The 19017-nt window shown below is 43.9% G+C and overlaps 1 protein-coding gene across 1 annotated transcript in view; it reads left to right on the top strand.

Annotated features, from left to right (window-relative positions):
* Nucleotides 1-19017, top strand: part of LOC138961359 (serine/threonine-protein kinase 33-like) — a 73832-nt gene that overhangs the window by 34484 nt on the left and 20331 nt on the right. The window contains exons 9-10 of the mRNA XM_070332971.1: nucleotides 4751-4863; nucleotides 5203-5288. Coding sequence (XP_070189072.1) covers nucleotides 4751-4863; nucleotides 5203-5288 — 199 coding nt within the window. The remainder of the gene's footprint in view (nucleotides 1-4750; nucleotides 4864-5202; nucleotides 5289-19017) is intronic.

Genomic DNA, 19017 nt, shown 5'->3' with positions numbered 1-19017 from the left:
ATGCTGTCCCTAGTGAGTCATATCATGCTGTCCTTATTGAGTCATATCATGCTGTCCCTAGTGAGTCATATCATGCTGTCCTTATTGAGTCATATCATGCTGTCCCTATTGAGTCATATCATGCTGTCCCTAGTGAGTCATATCATGCTGTCCTTATTGAGTCATATCATGCTGTCCCTATTGAGTCATATCATGCTGTCCCTATTGAGTCACACCATGCTGTCCCTATTGAGTCACATCATGCTGTCCCTATTGAGTCATATCATGCTGTCCTTATTGAGTCATATCATGCTGTCCCTATTGAGTCATATCATGCTGTCCTTATTGAGTCATATCATGCTGTCCCTATTGAGTCATATCATGCTGTCCTTATTGAGTCACACCATGCTGTCCCTATTGAGTCATATCATGCTGTCCTTATTGAGTCATATCATGCTGTCCTTATTGAGTCATATCATGCTGTCCTTATTGAGTCATATCATGCTGTCCCTATTGAGTCACACCATGCTGTCCCTATTGAGTCATATCATGCTGTCCCTATTGAGTCATATCATGCTGTCCCTATTGAGTCACACCATGCTGTCCCTATTGAGTCATATCATGCTGTCCCTATTGAGTCATATCATGCTGTCCTTATTGAGTCATATCATGCTGTCCCTAGTGAGTCATATCATGCTGTCCTTATTGAGTCATATCATGCTGTCCTTATTGAGTCATATCATGCTGTCCCTATTGAGTCATATCATGCTGTCCCTATTGAGTCATATCATGCTGTCCCTATTGAGTCACACCATGCTGTCCCTATTGAGTCATATCATGCTGTCCCTATTGAGTCACACCATGCTGTCCCTATTGAGTCATATCATGCTGTCCCTATTGAGTCATATCATGCTGTCCCTATTGAGTCATATCATGCTGTCCCTATTGAGTCATATCATGCTGTCCCTATTGAGTCATATCATGCTGTCCCTATTGAGTCATATCATGCTGTCCCTATTGAGTCACATGCTGTCCCTATTGAGTCATATCATGCTGTCCCTATTGAGTCACACCATGCTGTCCCTATTGAGTCATATCATGCTGTCCCTATTGAGTCATATCATGCTGTCCCTATTGAGTCATATCATGCTGTCCTTATTGAGTCATATCATGCTGTCCCTATTGAGTCATATCATGCTGTCCCTATTGAGTCATATCATGCTGTCCCTATTGAGTCATATCATGCTGTCCCTATTGAGTCATATCATGCTGTCCCTATTGAGTCATATCATGCTGTCCCTATTGAGTCATATCATGCTGTCCCTATTGAGTCATATCATGCTGTCCCTATTGAGTCATATCATGCTGTCCCTATTGAGTCATATCATGCTGTCCCTATTGAGTCATATCATGCTGTCCCTATTGAGTCATATCATGCTGTCCCTATTGAGTCATATCATGCTGTCCCTATTGAGTCATATCATGCTGTCCCTATTGAGTCATATCATGCTGTCCCTATTGAGTCATATCATGCTGTCCCTATTGAGTCACATCATGCTGTCCCTATTGAGTCATATCATGCTGTCCCTATTGAGTCACATCATGCTGTCCCTATTGAGTCACATCATGCTGTCCCTATTGAGTCATATCATGCTGTCCCTATTGAGTCATATCATGCTGTCCCTATTGAGTCATATCATGCTGTCCCTATTGAGTCATATCATGCTGTCCCTATTGAGTCATATCATGCTGTCCCTATTGAGTCATATCATGCTGTCCCTATTGAGTCATATCATGCTGTCCCTATTGAGTCATATCATGCTGTCCCTATTGAGTCATATCATGCTGTCCCTATTGAGTCATATCATGCTGTCCCTATTGAGTCATATCATGCTGTCCCTATTGAGTCATATCATGCTGTCCCTATTGAGTCATATCATGCTGTCCCTATTGAGTCATATCATGCTGTCCTTATTGAGTCATATCATGCTGTCCCTATTGAGTCATATCATGCTGTCCTTATTGAGTCATATCATGCTGTCCCTATTGAGTCATATCATGCTGTCCCTATTGAGTCACACCATGCTGTCCCTATTGAGTCATATCATGCTGTCCCTATTGAGTCATATCATGCTGTCCCTATTGAGTCATATCATGCTGTCCCTATTGAGTCATATCATGCTGTCCCTATTGAGTCACACCATGCTGTCCCTATTGAGTCATATCATGCTGTCCCTATTGAGTCATATCATGCTGTCCCTATTGAGTCATATCATGCTGTCCCTATTGAGTCACATGCTGTCCCTATTGAGTCATATCATGCTGTCCCTATTGAGTCACATGCTGTCCCTATTGAGTCATATCATGCTGTCCCTATTGAGTCATATCATGCTGTCCCTATTGAGTCATATCATGCTGTCCCTATTGAGTCATATCATGCTGTCCCTAGTGAGTCATATCATGCTGTCCCTATTGAGTCATATCATGCTGTCCCTATTGAGTCACATCATGCTGTCCTTATTGAGTCATATCATGCTGTCCTTATTGAGTCATATCATGCTGTCCCTATTGAGTCACATGCTGTCCCTATTGAGTCATATCATGCTGTCCCTATTGAGTCATATCATGCTGTCCCTATTGAGTCACACCATGCTGTCCCTATTGAGTCACACCATGCTGTCCCTATTGAGTCACATGCTGTCCCTATTGAGTCATATCATGCTGTCCCTATTGAGTCATATCATGCTGTCCCTATTGAGTCATATCATGCTGTCCCTATTGAGTCATGTCATGCTGTCCCTATTGAGTCATATCATGCTGTCCCTATTGAGTCATGTCATGCTGTCCCTATTGAGTCATATCATGCTGTCCCTATTGAGTCATATCATGCTGTCCCTATTGAGTCACACCATGCTGTCCCTATTGAGTCACACCATGCTGTCCTTATTGAGTCACACCATGCTGTCCCTATTGAGTCACACCATGCTGTCCCTATTGAGTCATATCATGCTGTCCCTATTGAGTCACACCATGCTGTCCTTATTGAGTCACACCATGCTGTCCCTATTGAGTCACACCATGCTGTCCCTATTGAGTCATATCATGCTGTCCCTATTGAGTCATATCATGCTGTCCCTATTGAGTCACACCATGCTGTCCTTATTGAGTCACACCATGCTGTCCCTAGTGAGTCATACCATGCTGTCCCTATTGAGTCATATCATGCTGTCCCTATTGAGTCATATCATGCTGTCTCTATTGAGTCACACCATGCTGTCCTTATTGAGTCACACCATGCTGTCCCTATTGAGTCATATCATGCTGTCCTTATTGAGTCATATCATGCTGTCCCTATTGAGTCACACCATGCTGTCCTTATTGAGTCACACCATGCTGTCCCTAGTGAGTCATACCATGCTGTCCCTATTGAGTCATATCATGCTGTCCCTATTGAGTCACACCATGCTGTCCCTAGTGAGTCATATCATGCTGTCCCTATTGACTCTTGCATGCACACAATTTAGCAACTTGTCACAGACAAATAGGCCCTCACTGGTTTGCATGAGTATTATATGCTGCGTGCATTCACATTCCTACTTTGATTAATTTAACTTGTCAAAAATGGGTCATCCGTAAGATAATGTAAATTAATTTTGTCCCTTTATGATTGTCGGCTACATGTGGGTCACCCCAAACAAATACAACCCACAAAAATGCTATAACTGTTACGTCTGTTGACTGAATTACTTGGTGTACATTAACTTCAGCTCCTGCATGACCTTTCCACAAAGTGGCAAATTTGTCGGTCAAATGGTCTGACTTTTGTACAAATTCAAAAAAAGTTTCCAAATTTGGGGATCGACTCAACAGTACGTCAGGTTTGAAATTGAGCGGTAGCCAAGCTAACCCAATTTAAGCTTTCCAGATTGTTACCGTTGGGCCGTTATTTAAAGAACCTAGTATACCATAACCTACATTAGACAAACAATGACTTGAATACAGCAATAACAGGCAGGATCAGAGCAGTTCCCAAGGAGGAATGCGTTCATGTCATTGAAGAATTTTGCGTGCCATTGCGCAAGTGTAACTTTACAATGAAAGGGGGTATTTTTTTAGTCATTTGAGTTCAGCTAATATCTTCATAGTTGTTGAAGCATGAACTTGACGACAATTCCACAAAGTTTCCAGTCTGTAGGTAAAATGGTCTGACATTTGCCTTCTGTCCAAAAAGTGTTCTATTTAATGACACTTATGAAATTGTCAATGACACCGCTTTTCTGCCTAGCTGTAACTGCTGTCTTCAGGTCACCGATGATCTGGGGGGTGAAGGGGGTGTTTTTTGTATTCTCAGACATTCAGATAATCCAAAAGATAAAATTCTGGAGTGTTTAAATCAGGTAAGTATGGCTACCGCTCAATGTCAAACCTCGTTCTGTTGAGTCGATCCCTGAATTAAGACATTTTTATTTGAATTTGCACAAAAGTCCGAATATTTAACCTACATAATTGACACATTGGGGACTGGTCATTCATAAGGTGAAGTTCATGTACGCCAAAAATGAAGTAATTTAGTAAAGAGATGAAGAAGTTATTGTCATTTTTGTGGGTTGCAATTTTTTAGGGTCACCCTAGCTGTAGCTGAGAATCCCTGCATCACATCTTTCGATTGACAGTTGAATTCCTGCTTCATTTTATGTATGTGATGAAGGCGGTTGTCTGCATGTAATATTACACTTATTCAACTCTTAATCCTGTTGTATTGATGTTACAGATTGTGTGGCTACCCACCATTCCGAGCGAAGGAGGAGGCAGCCTTGTACGACTTGATACGAGAGGCAAATGTGGAGTTCACAGATGAGGTCTGGTCCAGAGTCAGTGACCAGTGTGAGTCAAACGTTCATATACACTCAAACCAATCTGAAAAGGCTGGTCTGGTCCCGAGTCAGTGACCAGTGTGAGTCAAACGTTGATATACACGTTCTTAATTGATATACACGTCCTTAATTGATATACACGTCCTTAATTGATATACACGTCCTTAATTGATATACACGTCCTTAATTGATATACACGTCCTTAATTGAGCTGTGCTTCCTTGTTTTTGTTTGTATTCTGACCTCGCATAGCTGTCTTTCATTTTTATGCAGATTCGTTATTTAACCACCACCACAACCACCAACACAACTGTTGTGAAATAATGAACAAACGCCTTTCATATTTCAGGCAAGAAGTGTATGCAGGGCATGCTGAAAGTGGACCCTGCACATCGGATGTCTGCGGCAGAGGTTTTGAACCATCCGTGGATAACTGTGAGTCTTCTATGTTTTCCATCATACTACGTATATTTTCTGGAAGATTATTCCACAAAGCTGTCGTTGAAGGAAAAAATGAATATTTACATAACTCACTTCTGCATAATGGAACCTTACGTTCAAGAGGGCGTTGTCTGTGGTAAGGATTTACATCGGAAACCAAGACCGGCAATTTGAAATATAAATATGCTGGGGTTAAACGATTTACAATTTTATAGTACAACAAGAGTTTATGACGACGTCACCTTTCTTTCAGGGGCACAAAACCCGATTCATTATACAATTTTTGGTGGCTTGTACCACGAACTGCGCCTACAATAATTCGGATTGCATCGAGATGCAAGGTCTCTAACTCGTCTGCTAAACACTTCGTACAGTTATCCCAAATAACGTCCGCGTAATCAAACAATGGTAATATAAAGGATTTGTATATAACTTCAAGCGATTTCCTGTTTAAACGATACTTGAATAAACCAAAACACGCAATTGACTTTCTACACTTAGCAATGAGACTTTTTATGTGGGAATCCCATTTACAATTACCTTGTAGGATGACGCCAAGGTGCTTGTGATTTTCAACATCAATCAAAAGTGCATCTTCAAAATACAATGGTGGAAGTAACACATTTTTTTGCCTACAAATGTCCAACAATTCTGTCTTTTGACAATTAAAAGTGACTTTCCATTTTAAAGCCCAAGCGCCAATTTTATCCAAATCAGAATTCAAAATCTCAGCTCGTATAACATCGTTATCTAAACATAAATACATGCTCGTATCGTCTGCAAAGAGTTTCAACACTGATTCAAGATCAGTACCAATATCGTTAATATAGATGAGAATTAATAGAGGTCCTAAAACAGAACCCTGAGGGACACCAGCAGAAGGGGTGACATAACCTGATTTGGTTCCTTTCAGTACTACTGCTTGTCTGCGATCACTCAAGTAATGTTCGAACCAAACAAGCAAGGGACCCCGTATACCTATCGCCTCAAGCTTGTGTAGCAGACCACGATGCCAAACTTTATCGAAAGCTTTAGATACATAAAAAAATATTGCCTGTGACATAATGTTTTTATCAAGTGCAACACAAAAATCGTCATATATACTCAGTAATTGGTAAACAGTGGAATCACCAGCAATACAAGAGGCGAAGCCATCAAGGCTCACGTAAGAAATCGACAAACAGTAACACAAACTCAATCACTTCGTCACACATACACACACACACACACACAGTAAGCGGCATAGGTGACACTGTGCAAGAATGCGAGACACTAGATCTAGATCTGAATGGCCGATTTCGAAGAAAAAACTAGTCTCGGCCCGCTCGGCAAAATAACAATGACCGAGACTTTCAGTAATTCCTTCGCGTGACGTCTAACCCTCTTACGTCATAATGTGACGTCTTCAAATGTTGTGACGTCTTCAAATGTTAAAGTTTCTACCACAGACATACATATAGAGCTTAAACAATGACCACGAGTTGATTACTGGAAAATAAACCACGAGTGGGTATTTGCAGCCGCTTGGTAATTCACGAGTGTGCGGAGCACACGAGTGAATTACCAAGCGGCTGCAAATACCCACGAGTGGTTTATTTTCCAGTAATCAACGAGTTGTCATTGTTTAAGCTATTTATACAACGACCAACACGGGTCGAACATGCAGTCATGCAGACGACATTTTGTAGGCAATTTCATTTCAGCCTAATCACTCAGAGTGTCAAATGCGCGTCATTCAAATAGTCCCTATTCTTTTACTTTATTCTTAGTCTCCGACTCGTCGGCATTATACTTGTCTCGTCTAAATATCGGACCCCATTGCTACGATTAAAACACAATAGCGTTTATATAGCTATTCTGACATTACATTCTGTGTTAAAATCATGTTTTTGTCAGCAGCAAGGACCAGAATGGTCCATGTCGTTGATTGCAGACGACGGTTCCCTTTCCGCATGAAGCCACGGAAATAACCGAACATTGAAAAACCCACGGACATGTATTACGGAGAAAACTCAGGATAACCGGATGTTTAGCATTACGTCAATATGCTAGGAATCCTATGACGTCATGACGTATCATACTTGCCTACGTAGATTGTTTACATGTTCGAAAGTCTGACTGTTGTGAATTCGCGTGGTGAAGACTGCAGTAAATCTGTAGATGATAAGAGAACAAGGATTGTCTCAGAAGAAACGACTAAATGTTTCAGACCAGTAACTTCATTTCAACATTGCACTATATAATGGACGTTCTATGTGACAGGAGAGTTTGCTGATTTTGTGTTAAACATTGGAGAGATCGTCTGCTAGAATCAGAGATAGGTTGCTTCAGATTGCAGCTTCTGGAAATTTGCAAGGTTTGTTGCCTGTTAAAGAACTGGATTTTACACGTAATGTATGTCATGTACAGTAAGCAACAACAAAAACACACACAAAGCAAATGGCATTGTCTGTCGACTAGGCATACACGTCAGCCATTGTTGTTACAGTTTTGAGTCAACATTGTACGTATTCTTCCGCAACAGGGTCCAATCGTCTGGGTTTCAAATGTTCTAAAAATAAATTCTAGTGTTGATTATTTTTTAGCCCTCTTTATTCTTACTTCGAATAATCCACGTGTGATTTTTGGGTTTAATCAAAGTAGTTCGTTCTAATTTCTCACTTGTCTAAAAATAATCAACTAGATTTAATCCACCCCTCGGTTGCATTGCAGGAGTTGTATAAACATACATACGCACGCACGCACGCACGCACGCACAGACAGACAAAAGTTAGCATCGCATAGGCTACACTTACGTGAGCCAAAAACCAGATTGACAGTGTGTAATCAGATTATAATTTTGCAAATAACTAAACACACGGATTTGTACACATTTTTCGAGCACCTTCCCAATACAACTCAGCAAAGAGATTGGACGGTAGTTGGAACAAGCACTCCTATCGAGTTTCTTAAAAATGGGCGTAATGTGAGCAGTTTTTCAGACAACTGGAAAGACACCCTCGGACAAGGATCTGTTAAAGAGAACTGTAAGCGGTGAAATAATAACAGGTAGTCCAGCTACAAGCAATTTATTATTTATTCCGTCAGGGCCCACGGCCTTGGATAAATCTAAGTTCCTTAGCACTTGGACAACTTCTGTTTCTGTCAATTCAAAAGTCAGTAAAGACGTACCGCACCAATTTGCCTCGGGCAGGGGATCGTCTGGATTTTCAACTTTAGACTGGCTTTCAAAATAATTATTAAACAAAATCGTTTTTCCACAAATGTTATCAATAATTTTTCCATTATCCTCTAGCGGTGGGATTTCGTTACATGCAACACCTTTTTTCTTCAGAAAGGAATCAACAAGTTGCCACCAATTTTTGCTTCCGAAGTTCTGTTTACAATTTATCCTAGCTCTCGTCAAGTTCTAAAAAATAATCTCTTTTTCGTTTACGAATTTCATCTGTGTACTGATTTCTGGTCAAGCGGAATAATGCTCACTGCTCAGGTGTATTTAAGCGCTTAGCAACTTGATGTATACAATTTTTTGCGTTTCGTAATTGTAAAATATGTTCAGTCATCCATGGGGCGTCATCTTCACGTACTGTTATTATCTTAACAGGCATACATGTTTTTGCAACACGTAATAAGTGTTCAGAAAACAAGGCAGCAGCTTTGTCAATGGACGCATTTAAAACTGTGTTCAAAAGATCAATTTTGTTTCATTCAAACAAAAATGTATCAACATCTAACTTGGCATAATTATATATAGTCCTTTTAAACTGACCTTTTTTTAATCTCTGTGACGTTAATTTTATATGTGGCACTGAATGGTCACTACAAATGGGGGGTAACACTACAACTTCACTAATTAGGTTTATACTCGTGGTCAGGACCAGATCAATGCATGAGGATTTTGTTTCTGTAAATTACGTGTGGGTTCAGTAACGAGCTGGTGCAGATTATTTTTGTATATTAAATTAAGAAGGTGGGGAGATGGATTATTCAAAAAATCTTCATTGAAGTCTCCAAGAATTAGAAATTTATGGTGAAACAGACAGGTGTGAAGCATGTTTAAATCATGGATGTTCAAATGTAGTGTGGAGTACGCTCATTTTTTCCTGAAAATACACCAAGTTTGTTTGAGAATACTCCCAAGTGCAAAACGGGGGTTCCCAGGTCTGCATTATATATTAATGCAAACAAGTATTATTTTAGTATTTTGAAAAAGTCCCTTTATGAAATAAGAAGGTAGAAATCTAGCCAAACATGACTGATTCCAATGATTCAGACAGAGGAGAAATGCTTTCTGAAATGTACAGGCCTTCTAGAGAATACAGCAGAATTTTGACCACATTTGGTCTATCTGAGCTATAGTCATATACTTGAGATTCCATAGCAACTAGAGAATACAGCAGAATGTTGACCACATTTGGTCTATCTAAGCTATACATATAGTCATATACTTGAGATTCCATAGCAACTATAGAATACAGCAGAATGTTGACCACATTTGGTCTATCTGAGCTATAGTCATATACTTGAGATTCCATAGCAACTAGGAAATACAGCAGAATGTTGACCACATTTGGTCTATCTCCTCCACCCATGTTTAAGTCTGTCCGTTGTCTCCGTACGATGGATAAAGACGCTTTTAGGGACGAGCTGCAGAACGCGCTGCCCCCCTCCCCCTCCGCTGACCAACTTGATGCCACACTTCGTGCTGCTCTTGACGTTCATGCCCCCGTTTCATGTCGCCATGTCCGTCCGTCCAAGTCCGCACCGTGGTACTCCGATATCTGTGTTGAACTGCGTGATGCCAAATGTGACCGTAGGCGTGCTGAGCGCAGGTATCTTAAGACTGGTCTTACTGTCCATAAACAAATATTTCAAGGAGCAAAGGACATTGTAACTAAGTTAGTACACGCAGCAAAGACAACCTTCCTCCAAGCCCAGATTATTGCTTGCGATTCAAGCAAATTTTTTTTCGATATTTGCAGCCGGTTGACCGGCCGCAGTAAGGTATCCCCACTTCCCACTGTTTTCCCCGCTAGTCAGCTGCCAGATGTATTCAGTGATTATTTTATCAAGAAGGTTTCTGATATTCGTTCTGAACTTGATCAGATGAGTGCACATTCTGCTTCCTCCAGTCATGTTGATGTTCCCACTGATTGTTCTTTTCCATCATTTCAGCCAATCAGTGAAAAAGACCTTAGATCCATTATTCTGAAGTCCAAACCAACAACTTGTCCACTTGATGCCATACCCACACCACTGCTTTTTGAGAATCTTGATGTGTTGTTGCCAACTCTTACTCAAATTGTCAATGATAGCCTGTTATATGGTGTTTTTCCATCATTGTTCAAAACTGCACTTGTCAAACCACTTCTCAAAAAACCTTGTCTTGATGTCAATATTTTGAAGAATTATCGTCCTGTATCTAATTTATCATTCTTGTCCAAAGTTTTTGAAAAGGTAGTTAAATTACATATTCTTACTCCGAATCACATAAAGAGCATTGACGCAGTCTGAATAGCTAAGGTCTGAAAAGGCTACCCGTCTTAAAGTTTAAAAGGGAAGCAACCCAACCACAAAAAAGGTAAACACAGCTATGGCAATGACCATATACCCGGGGAGTTACCTCCCCTGCTGGGTATGTGACGTCACTTCCACTGCTGCACCACGTGGTATACTCATTCGACATCTTTCAGTTCTGACGAGAGGTCGTGTTTCCATAGGCTCTGTGTGCGTTGTTGGAGTTTTCATAACACCCACCGACCACCTACCCGTCTGCTTATCTTCTACCTGGTAGTTGGTGAGCTCTTTCCATTTTATCTTGCTTTTCGTAAGAACTTTTGGCTTGTTATTGATAACTTTCCGTCCTTTTTGGACTTGTGAATTTTCGTCAGTAACTGTTGTTGTTGTGTTGGCCGCCATTTGCATTTTGGCCGGCATGGCGTATAACGCGAGTAGACGTGGCAAGGGTGATGTTAAGGGCAAGTTTAAGCCTAAATCATCTTCTTAAGGTTCTAAACCTGTGCTAGTTGTCCTTTCGGACAAAGAGAATAACACTGTCATGTCTGTTTACCTTTCTCCCCCCGGGGAACTCGTTGTCGCGAGCGGTATTTCTACTGCTTGCGTCACTTCGGCGGCTTGCTCGTCCTCGTCAGACGGGCAAGCCTCTCTTGTTTCTTCTTTGTTGAGCTCCTTAGTTACAGAGATTCGCAACTTAGTGCGCGACGTTTTGAAGCGTGCTACTCCCGAGGAAACCCTTTTACATCCGACGGCAGGGAGCGATGTCCGCTCTTTGACGTCTTTTTCCTTTCCTGTTGCGACGGCTTCCGGTGATACCGGAACTTCTACTACTGCTTCTGCTTCTGCAGGAAGCTTACAAGGTATGTCGAGCTTGTCCTCTGGCTCTCGTGAAGCCAACGGATGGTGTCTGTAGATACGGAGCTCACCTGGCACGGGTCACTCCCGTTTTCCTGCTCAGTTTCGTTCAATACCCATTCAGCGTGAGTTCGATTCTGAGCAAGGGCGGTTTCCTTCGGAAGTCGCGCTTCCGGGTTTTCCCGGAAGCGAAGGTCCTCCTTCCACTCCCATTCAGCGGCAGTGGTTGGAGTTGACCGTGGACTGGCCTCCGGGCAACAGGGCTTACGGCCCCAGTCATCACGACCAGCGTTTCCACATCAAGGTGTGGCTTCGCCGGCCGTGTTTCCGGCTTAGACCGGATCCGCTTTCTCTCTTCCCGGTACTCCTTCTCGGATGTCCGTGGTTGAGAGTCAGCTTCTTGACTATGGCCAGTTGGGGCATTCTTCTCTTCACTATGGTGTTGGGTCGACACCCCTTCCTGTTCCGGCGGCTTCAAGCTTGTCGTCAGCGCTCCCGTCCCTGCCTTCCGGTATGGTTACGGGACATGACGGTTTTCGGTCTAACGGATTTCCGGTTTCGGCTTATCCTGACCGTCAGCTTGCCTCTGGTTCAGTTGACTTTGGTCAAGGTCATCCCGACTATTCTGACACGCAGTCAGTTGGCTGTTAGGGCAGTCTTCCTTTCACCATTCTGGCGTTGGGTCGGCTTCCCTTTCAGCGCCGGCGGCACTGTTCTGACCTCTCTTTGTCCTGTTGCGGGCATTGGTGCTTTCAGAGCACGGGCGGTAGCCGCTGGCGCTGCGCTTCCGGTTTACCGGAAGCATAGGTCCTCCTTGGTATTTACACTGTGTGTTCTTCCCTGGAGTTGACCGCTGACTGGCCTATGGGCGTTCGGGCTTCCGGCCCCAGTCATCGCAACCTTCGTTTCCGCATCATGGTGCGGTTTCGTCAGCTGTGTTTCCGGCTCAGTCCGGATTCGCTTTTCCTCTTACGGACACTCCTTCCGGATGTCGGTGAGCGAGGATGTGCATCCGCCCTATGGGCTGTTAGGGCAATCTTCCTTTCACCATACTGGTGTTGGGTCGGCTTCCCTTTCAGCGCCGGCGGCACTTTTTTGTTCTCTCCTTTGTCCCGTTGTGGGCATCGGCGTTTTCAGTACAAGGGCGGTAGCCGCTGGCGCTGCGCTTCCGGTTTACCGGAAGCATAAGTCCTCCTTTGTAATTACACTGTGTGTTCTTTCCTGGAGTTGACCGTTGTCTGGCCTACGGGCATTCAGGCTTTCAGCCTCGGCCGTGACAAGTAGTCTCTTCACTGGTTTGGTGTTGCGTCTACTGTCTAGTCAGTTCTGGTGGCTTCGGATTTTTCCGCCTCTTTTTCTTACCCTCTTACGGGAGGGGTTGAGGCAGGACGGTTTCCGGGTGGACGGGTTTCCGGTTTTCCGGTCATCCCGTTCAGTAGTTTTCCACTGGCAACTGTGACTTCGGCCGTGTCAGTTCTCTTGGCTATTCTGTTATACAGTCTTTAGCCAATGATCAGACATGTTCTGGATTTCCGTCTAAGCTCTTGGCTTCTCGCGAGGTCTCGACGGAGGTTACTTCCACATATTATATGGAGGTACATCGGCTTCCTCTTTGGTTGCATTCAGCGATGTCGGACTTCCGTTCCGCGAAGGAGGAGTTTTTTCCTACTTCCGGTTCAATAGTCACCTTCAATGTGGGTACCACCTTTCGCTGGTTTTTGGCTAGTCAATCTCCTACCTGAAGTGGTATCCACGGGTTCCGGTTCTGCTACTCGTTATTCACGGGTCAGTTCCGGAACACGCTCAGCCTTGGCTGTCTTCGGCTACACAGGCTTCGGTTTTGGTTTCTTCTTGTTATAAGAAGTTCTCTTCTCTGAAGCTGGGTCGGAACTTGCTGGTGTCTTTACTCTTCCGCATACACCTTTCTGGTAATGCAGGAACTTAGAGGATTTTGGACGTCAGTTTTTGGAATTTGCCTCTTTTTCAGTCGGAGATGATCGTCAGAGCGCCCTCGCGCTCTTTCCCGGAGTCACTGAACCTTTCACACTTAGCGTGTATCAGGACTCTGATGACATCTCCACTCTGTTAGTCAGCCCTGCTAGGGCGAACGAAGTGCAAAGGGGCTGTCCTCCCTTCACCTCATTTTACAGTCAGGTGTCGGAGGGACTCGTTTCTCTCGCATTCTCAGTTCTCTGAGCAGGCTAGGAGAGACACTTGGGCTTTGCTCGGGGTAGAGGGACCTACTTTTCGAACTTTGGTGTTTTTACCAGAAAAGAAAGGTAGATTCAGTTGAATAGAGATCAGCAGATCACTGACTTCTCTCTACAAGGGTTAAAGCAGAGCTAGCCTCCTCATGGGAGGCATGCTCAGGCCTCGGGACGTTTTAAGCCGGAGGCCAATAGGCAGTCTCTGCCTGATTCTCGATTGTCGAGAAATAGATCACTTTTAAGCAGGAAGGAGGACAGCCATAGCAGCAAGCCTCTCCCCACAAGGAAGTGCCCCCGATCACACACCCCCCCCCCCGCCTCCTCCGCCCTTCGCTTGGGCGATGGCGGGGGGGTCTCCTACTTGCAATTTTCATTGGATGGTCTCTGGACACAGCCAATAGTTGTGGGAGTGGTGAGGTCGGGCGACTCCCATCGATCTTATGTGTGCATATTTGCTTATGCTTGAGTCCGATCTTTTAACAGTGATCTAGGCCCATCAGCTCGAGCACCCGCTGAGGTCTCTTCTGGTCTGATCTAGCGCTGTTCTTTGGGTATACTGCTTCAGTCCTCAGTGAGTGTAACAGTAGTTCAGCCACGGGCTGCTGCAGTGGCACTTCCGGTTTTACCGGAGAGGTTGTTTCTTTCACAGACGCTTCATAGGTACGTCTGAGTTTTGGAACAACGGCTGACCTTAGGGCATCCAGGTTTTTTAGCCTCGGCTGGTGCAACAGCCATTCCACCTGTTGGCGGTGATGGTTGTTGTTTTCCCTTTTCTTGTGGCTTCGGACTTAGACTTTCTTCCTTTATTCTCATCTCAAGCAGGAGATGAGATAGGACGATTTCTGTTCGTGTGGGGTCTCCTGTCGTCAGGCTTCCCCGTCTTTTCTCACTTTTGGCCACAAGCTTCTGGACTTGGTCCTGGTTTGTCTTTCGCCGAGGCTGACTCTGTCTTTCTCTAGCGATCAGACTCGTTCTGGTGTTTCGTCCAAACTTAAGCTGCGCTTGAGTTGGCCTCGGAAGTAACATTCAGATTTTCCTGAGGGGGCATTGTCTTTGGCAATGTATGTTTGAGGAGTCATTCTTTGTGGCTTATCACCTCTCTCAGGTTTTTGGCTACTCCTCTCCTTTTGGGCAGAGGGTTAGCTAATGTTCCGGTTTTTCTTTGCTGTGGGCTTTTAGCCCAGCATCTCGTTTGACAGCCGAAACTTACGTTTCTTATGTTTACCTGTGTACTGTTGGTACTTTGGTACATGGTTGTCCTTCGGGCTTCATGGCTTTCAGCCTTAGCCCGTGCTATAGCCTCCTGTCTAGCGTGGGCGGCTATGGCATTTTCGGTTCCTGTGACTTCGGATTTGGCTCTTCCTTTTCTTCCTCGTCCTAGCACGAGGTGAAGCAGGACGACTTCCGTTGGGTCGGGTTTCCTTTTACAGTCACCCTTCTACCACAGGCAACTATGACTACGGCGTTTGCCCGTTGATCTCTACGTCTGACTCTCAGTCTTTCAGAGTTAGTCAGACGCGATCTACTTCCTCGTATTACCTCTCTCTCTGCTTTCGCATTGACTGGTAGAGGATTACCGGCGAACGTCTCTTTTTCGGGATTTTCCTGTCGAGGTGGGCTCTGGTATCTTGTACTCAGTTGTCTCCCTCTCTATCTTGGTGGATATTAATCACTCTTTTCTGGAGCTGACTTTTATCTCACAGTCCTTTCGGGCTTCACTCCTTCCCAAGGTTTGCGTACTTTGGCATGATTGTCTTACGGTCTCCGTGAGGTTTGTCCTTCACTGTTCTGAGTGGACATCCTTACGCACGGATCGTTTTCTAGGGCGGCATTTCCTTCCAATAGAAAGGGGGGGGCAGCTTGTCTTTCCCCCTACTCGGCTCGGGTTAATCCAAGGCTGGGGTCTCTTTCTGGGTCGTTTGGTCCAGGAGATCGGAAGAAGTGCTGGGCTCAGTTTCCTGGCTCTCTGATGTTGTCTTTCGCAACTTTTTTGCCTGAGAGACATCTCGGCTGTCAATCAGGATGGGTCTCAGGCCCTTACCTGCCTTTTTGGCAGTGGGCCAGTTCCTGGCTAGGGTTTAGGGTGAGTTAGATTTTCTTTCTCACTGAGCCTTTTTCCTGACTTTTTGGCAGCAGGCCAGTTTTTTGGCAAGGTTTTAAGAGTGAGTTTGGTTTTTCATTCCCACCGCCTTGTTGATGCTATCTGCTCTTTATGTGATTCGGAGTAAGAATATGTAATTTAATCGAAAATTTTTAAGTAAATTTTCATTTCATTAATATACTTACCCGAATCACATAGTGTATTCCCTCCCGCCAACCCCGCTTATGATATTTTAGTTTTCTTTAATGTCGAATGAGTATACCACGTGGTGCAGCAGTGGAAGTGACGTCACATACCCAGCAGGGGAGGTAACTCCCCGGGTATATGGTCATTGCCATAGCTGTGTTTACCTTTTTTGTGGTTGGGTTGCTTCCCTTTTAAACTTTAAGACGGGTAGCCTTTTCAGACCTTAGCTATTCAGACTGCGTCAATGCTCTTTATGTGATTCGGGTAAGTATATTAATGAAATGAAAATTTACTTAAAAATTTTAGATTTTGAAGCAGCTGTTGTCATATATTTGAACACCCATGATTTGATCTCGCATTCTCAGTCCGCTTATCGCCCTTCTCACTGTATTCAGGGTTCGTACAGGTCATGGAAAACCTGGAAAGTCATGGAATTTGATTTTTAATTTTCCAGGCCTGGAAAGTCATGGAATTTCAATTCAAGTCATGGAAAGTCATGGAATTTAACAAAAATAAGAAAGAAAAAAAAAATAACCTTTAGCACGCCAGCGGCGATTTTCGTTGTGCAGCCATTCCCCGATTTGTGTCGCCAGCACAAGGCTTGTTCGTATGACCAACTTCTCGTTCGTATTTGCATACGAGAATAACGGTATTTTTAACGGCACTTGAGCCAAAGCGAGGCTCACTTCCTTCCGTTATCTCGTCGTGTCGTCTACGCTGCATTTGAGTCGGTTTCGTCGAAGTTTTCTGCTTTTGTTTTTGCATCGATAAAGTACTTTAGCACTTCGACAAGCAAGATGGAGGATGATGAGTTTGAAACTTTCTTTCGAGTTGTTTCTTGACAACAAAAAGTATGCGGAATTGGAACGAATTACCGAGGAAGATCTTCGCAATGAACTGTGTATCGCGGTGAAAAAAATAACAGTTCGTCAAGTCACAGTGACGGTTACGAAACGGAATTTACGAAAGTGCAGATGGATACAAACAGTGGCTGGTCCAGTTTAGTGAAATGACAGGACCAGCAAACATTACCGATAATCTGACTGCGTAGCAAATGCTTGACTTGCTTGCCGAAGAGACACTGCGTAGAAACTGACTCAAATTCAGTGCAAAGCAAGCCAGTGTCAAAACTGGCAGTGACAAGACGTAAAAAGTTTGCGTGTTCGGAAATGGCGACCTGTGGATCTAGTCATGGAAAATGTTATTGAGGCTCATGGAAAGTCATGGAAAAGTCATGGAATTTTGTTTCTAAAAACCAGTGGGGACCCTGTGTATTGAAACAGCCCTACTTAAAGTAATCAGTGACATTCTGTCTGCTCTGGATGGTGGTGATGTGTCAGTGCTTACCCTACTTGACCTTTCTGCAGCGCGTTCGACACGATTGACCATGTCACGCTTCTCCATAGACTTCAGACTCTGTACGGCATCTCCGGTCCACCGCTGGCATGGCTTGAGTCCTATCTCATTGGCAGGACTCAGGCTGTGCTTGTCGATGGCCAGATGTCTGCTCCAGCCCCACTTTCTTTCGGTGTTCCTCAAGGTTCAGTACTCGGTCCCATCCTTTTCATCATGTATACTAAGCCCCTCTCCACACTGATTGAAAACCATTCTGTTTTAAATCAGTCTTTTGCTGATGACACCTATAGCTGTATAAACCCAGTCCCCCTGTAGAGATACATTCCACCATCCAGACCATTCAGACATGCATCACTGATGTTAAATCTTGGATGGTCGATAACAAACTTAAGCTGAATGATGATAAGACTGAAGTCTTACTGTGCAAAAAGAAGAACACTACATTTCCCTCTCCCTAACCTGTTTCTGTTCAAATAGGCAACACCGATATTCTTTTCTCACCATCAGCTAGAAACCTTGGATTCGCCCTTTTATCTGACATGACCCTCAACAAACATATATCTTTAGTCTGAAGAGCAGCTTATTTTGAGCTTCGTAAGATCAGCACCATTCGCCACACTCTCTCCTCTCAAACAACTACACTCTTGTCTGTGCTTTTGTTCTTTCTAAACTTGACTACTGCAACTCTCTTCTCTCTGGCTGTCCTCTGTACCTCCTGCATAAACTACAAAAAGTTCAAAACTCGGCAGCACGCCTCATTCTCAAAGCATGAAAACGAGATCACGCAACACCACTTCTTCGCACACTGCACTGGTTACCTATTCAAGCCCGCATTGACTACAAACTGTCCACCCTCTGCTTTAACTTCTTTTCTGGCTCGTCTCCTGCTTACTTCTCTGAACTCCTCACCGTCTATTCTCCAGCAAGACAACTCCGTGCCTCTTCTGACTGTCGCATCCTTACCATTCCACACACCAAAACATACGGACAACGCACTTTTACTTTCTGCGCACCCACACAATGGAATTCTCTCCCCTTTCACATCCGCCACTCTCAGTCACCCCAAGCATTCAAACGAGCACTTAAAACACACCTCTTCAAGAAATACAACCCCTGATTTTGTTTTCTCAGTCCATCAGTAGGCTACATGTAGTGTATTTGTTGTTTTAGTGATAATGTGATAATGTATATGTCGTGCCGAATTCACGTAATTGCCGAATTCGCGAAATCGGCAACATTTTTGCCCATTTCACGTAATCGGCAAAACGCTGCCTATTACACGAAATCGGCAGCGTTTTGCCGAAAACGCGTAAATGCGTGTAAAATGTGCCCATTTTGCCAAATCGGCAGCCCGTTTTTGGCTTTAAAGTTCTCAAATGCCTGGGGTGTCATTACACTTAAACAGCTAGATACTCGAAAGGATAAATGTTGCAATAATCGATAAGCTATGGCAAGTTATGGCAAGTTATGGCAAAAAGTGTCGTTTTCGTGCATTACCGGA

This window comes from Littorina saxatilis, linkage group LG3, assembly GCF_037325665.1.
Source record: "Littorina saxatilis isolate snail1 linkage group LG3, US_GU_Lsax_2.0, whole genome shotgun sequence".
Taxonomy (NCBI): domain Eukaryota; kingdom Metazoa; phylum Mollusca; class Gastropoda; order Littorinimorpha; family Littorinidae; genus Littorina; species Littorina saxatilis.
This window is presented reverse-complemented; position numbering and strand designations above follow the sequence as displayed.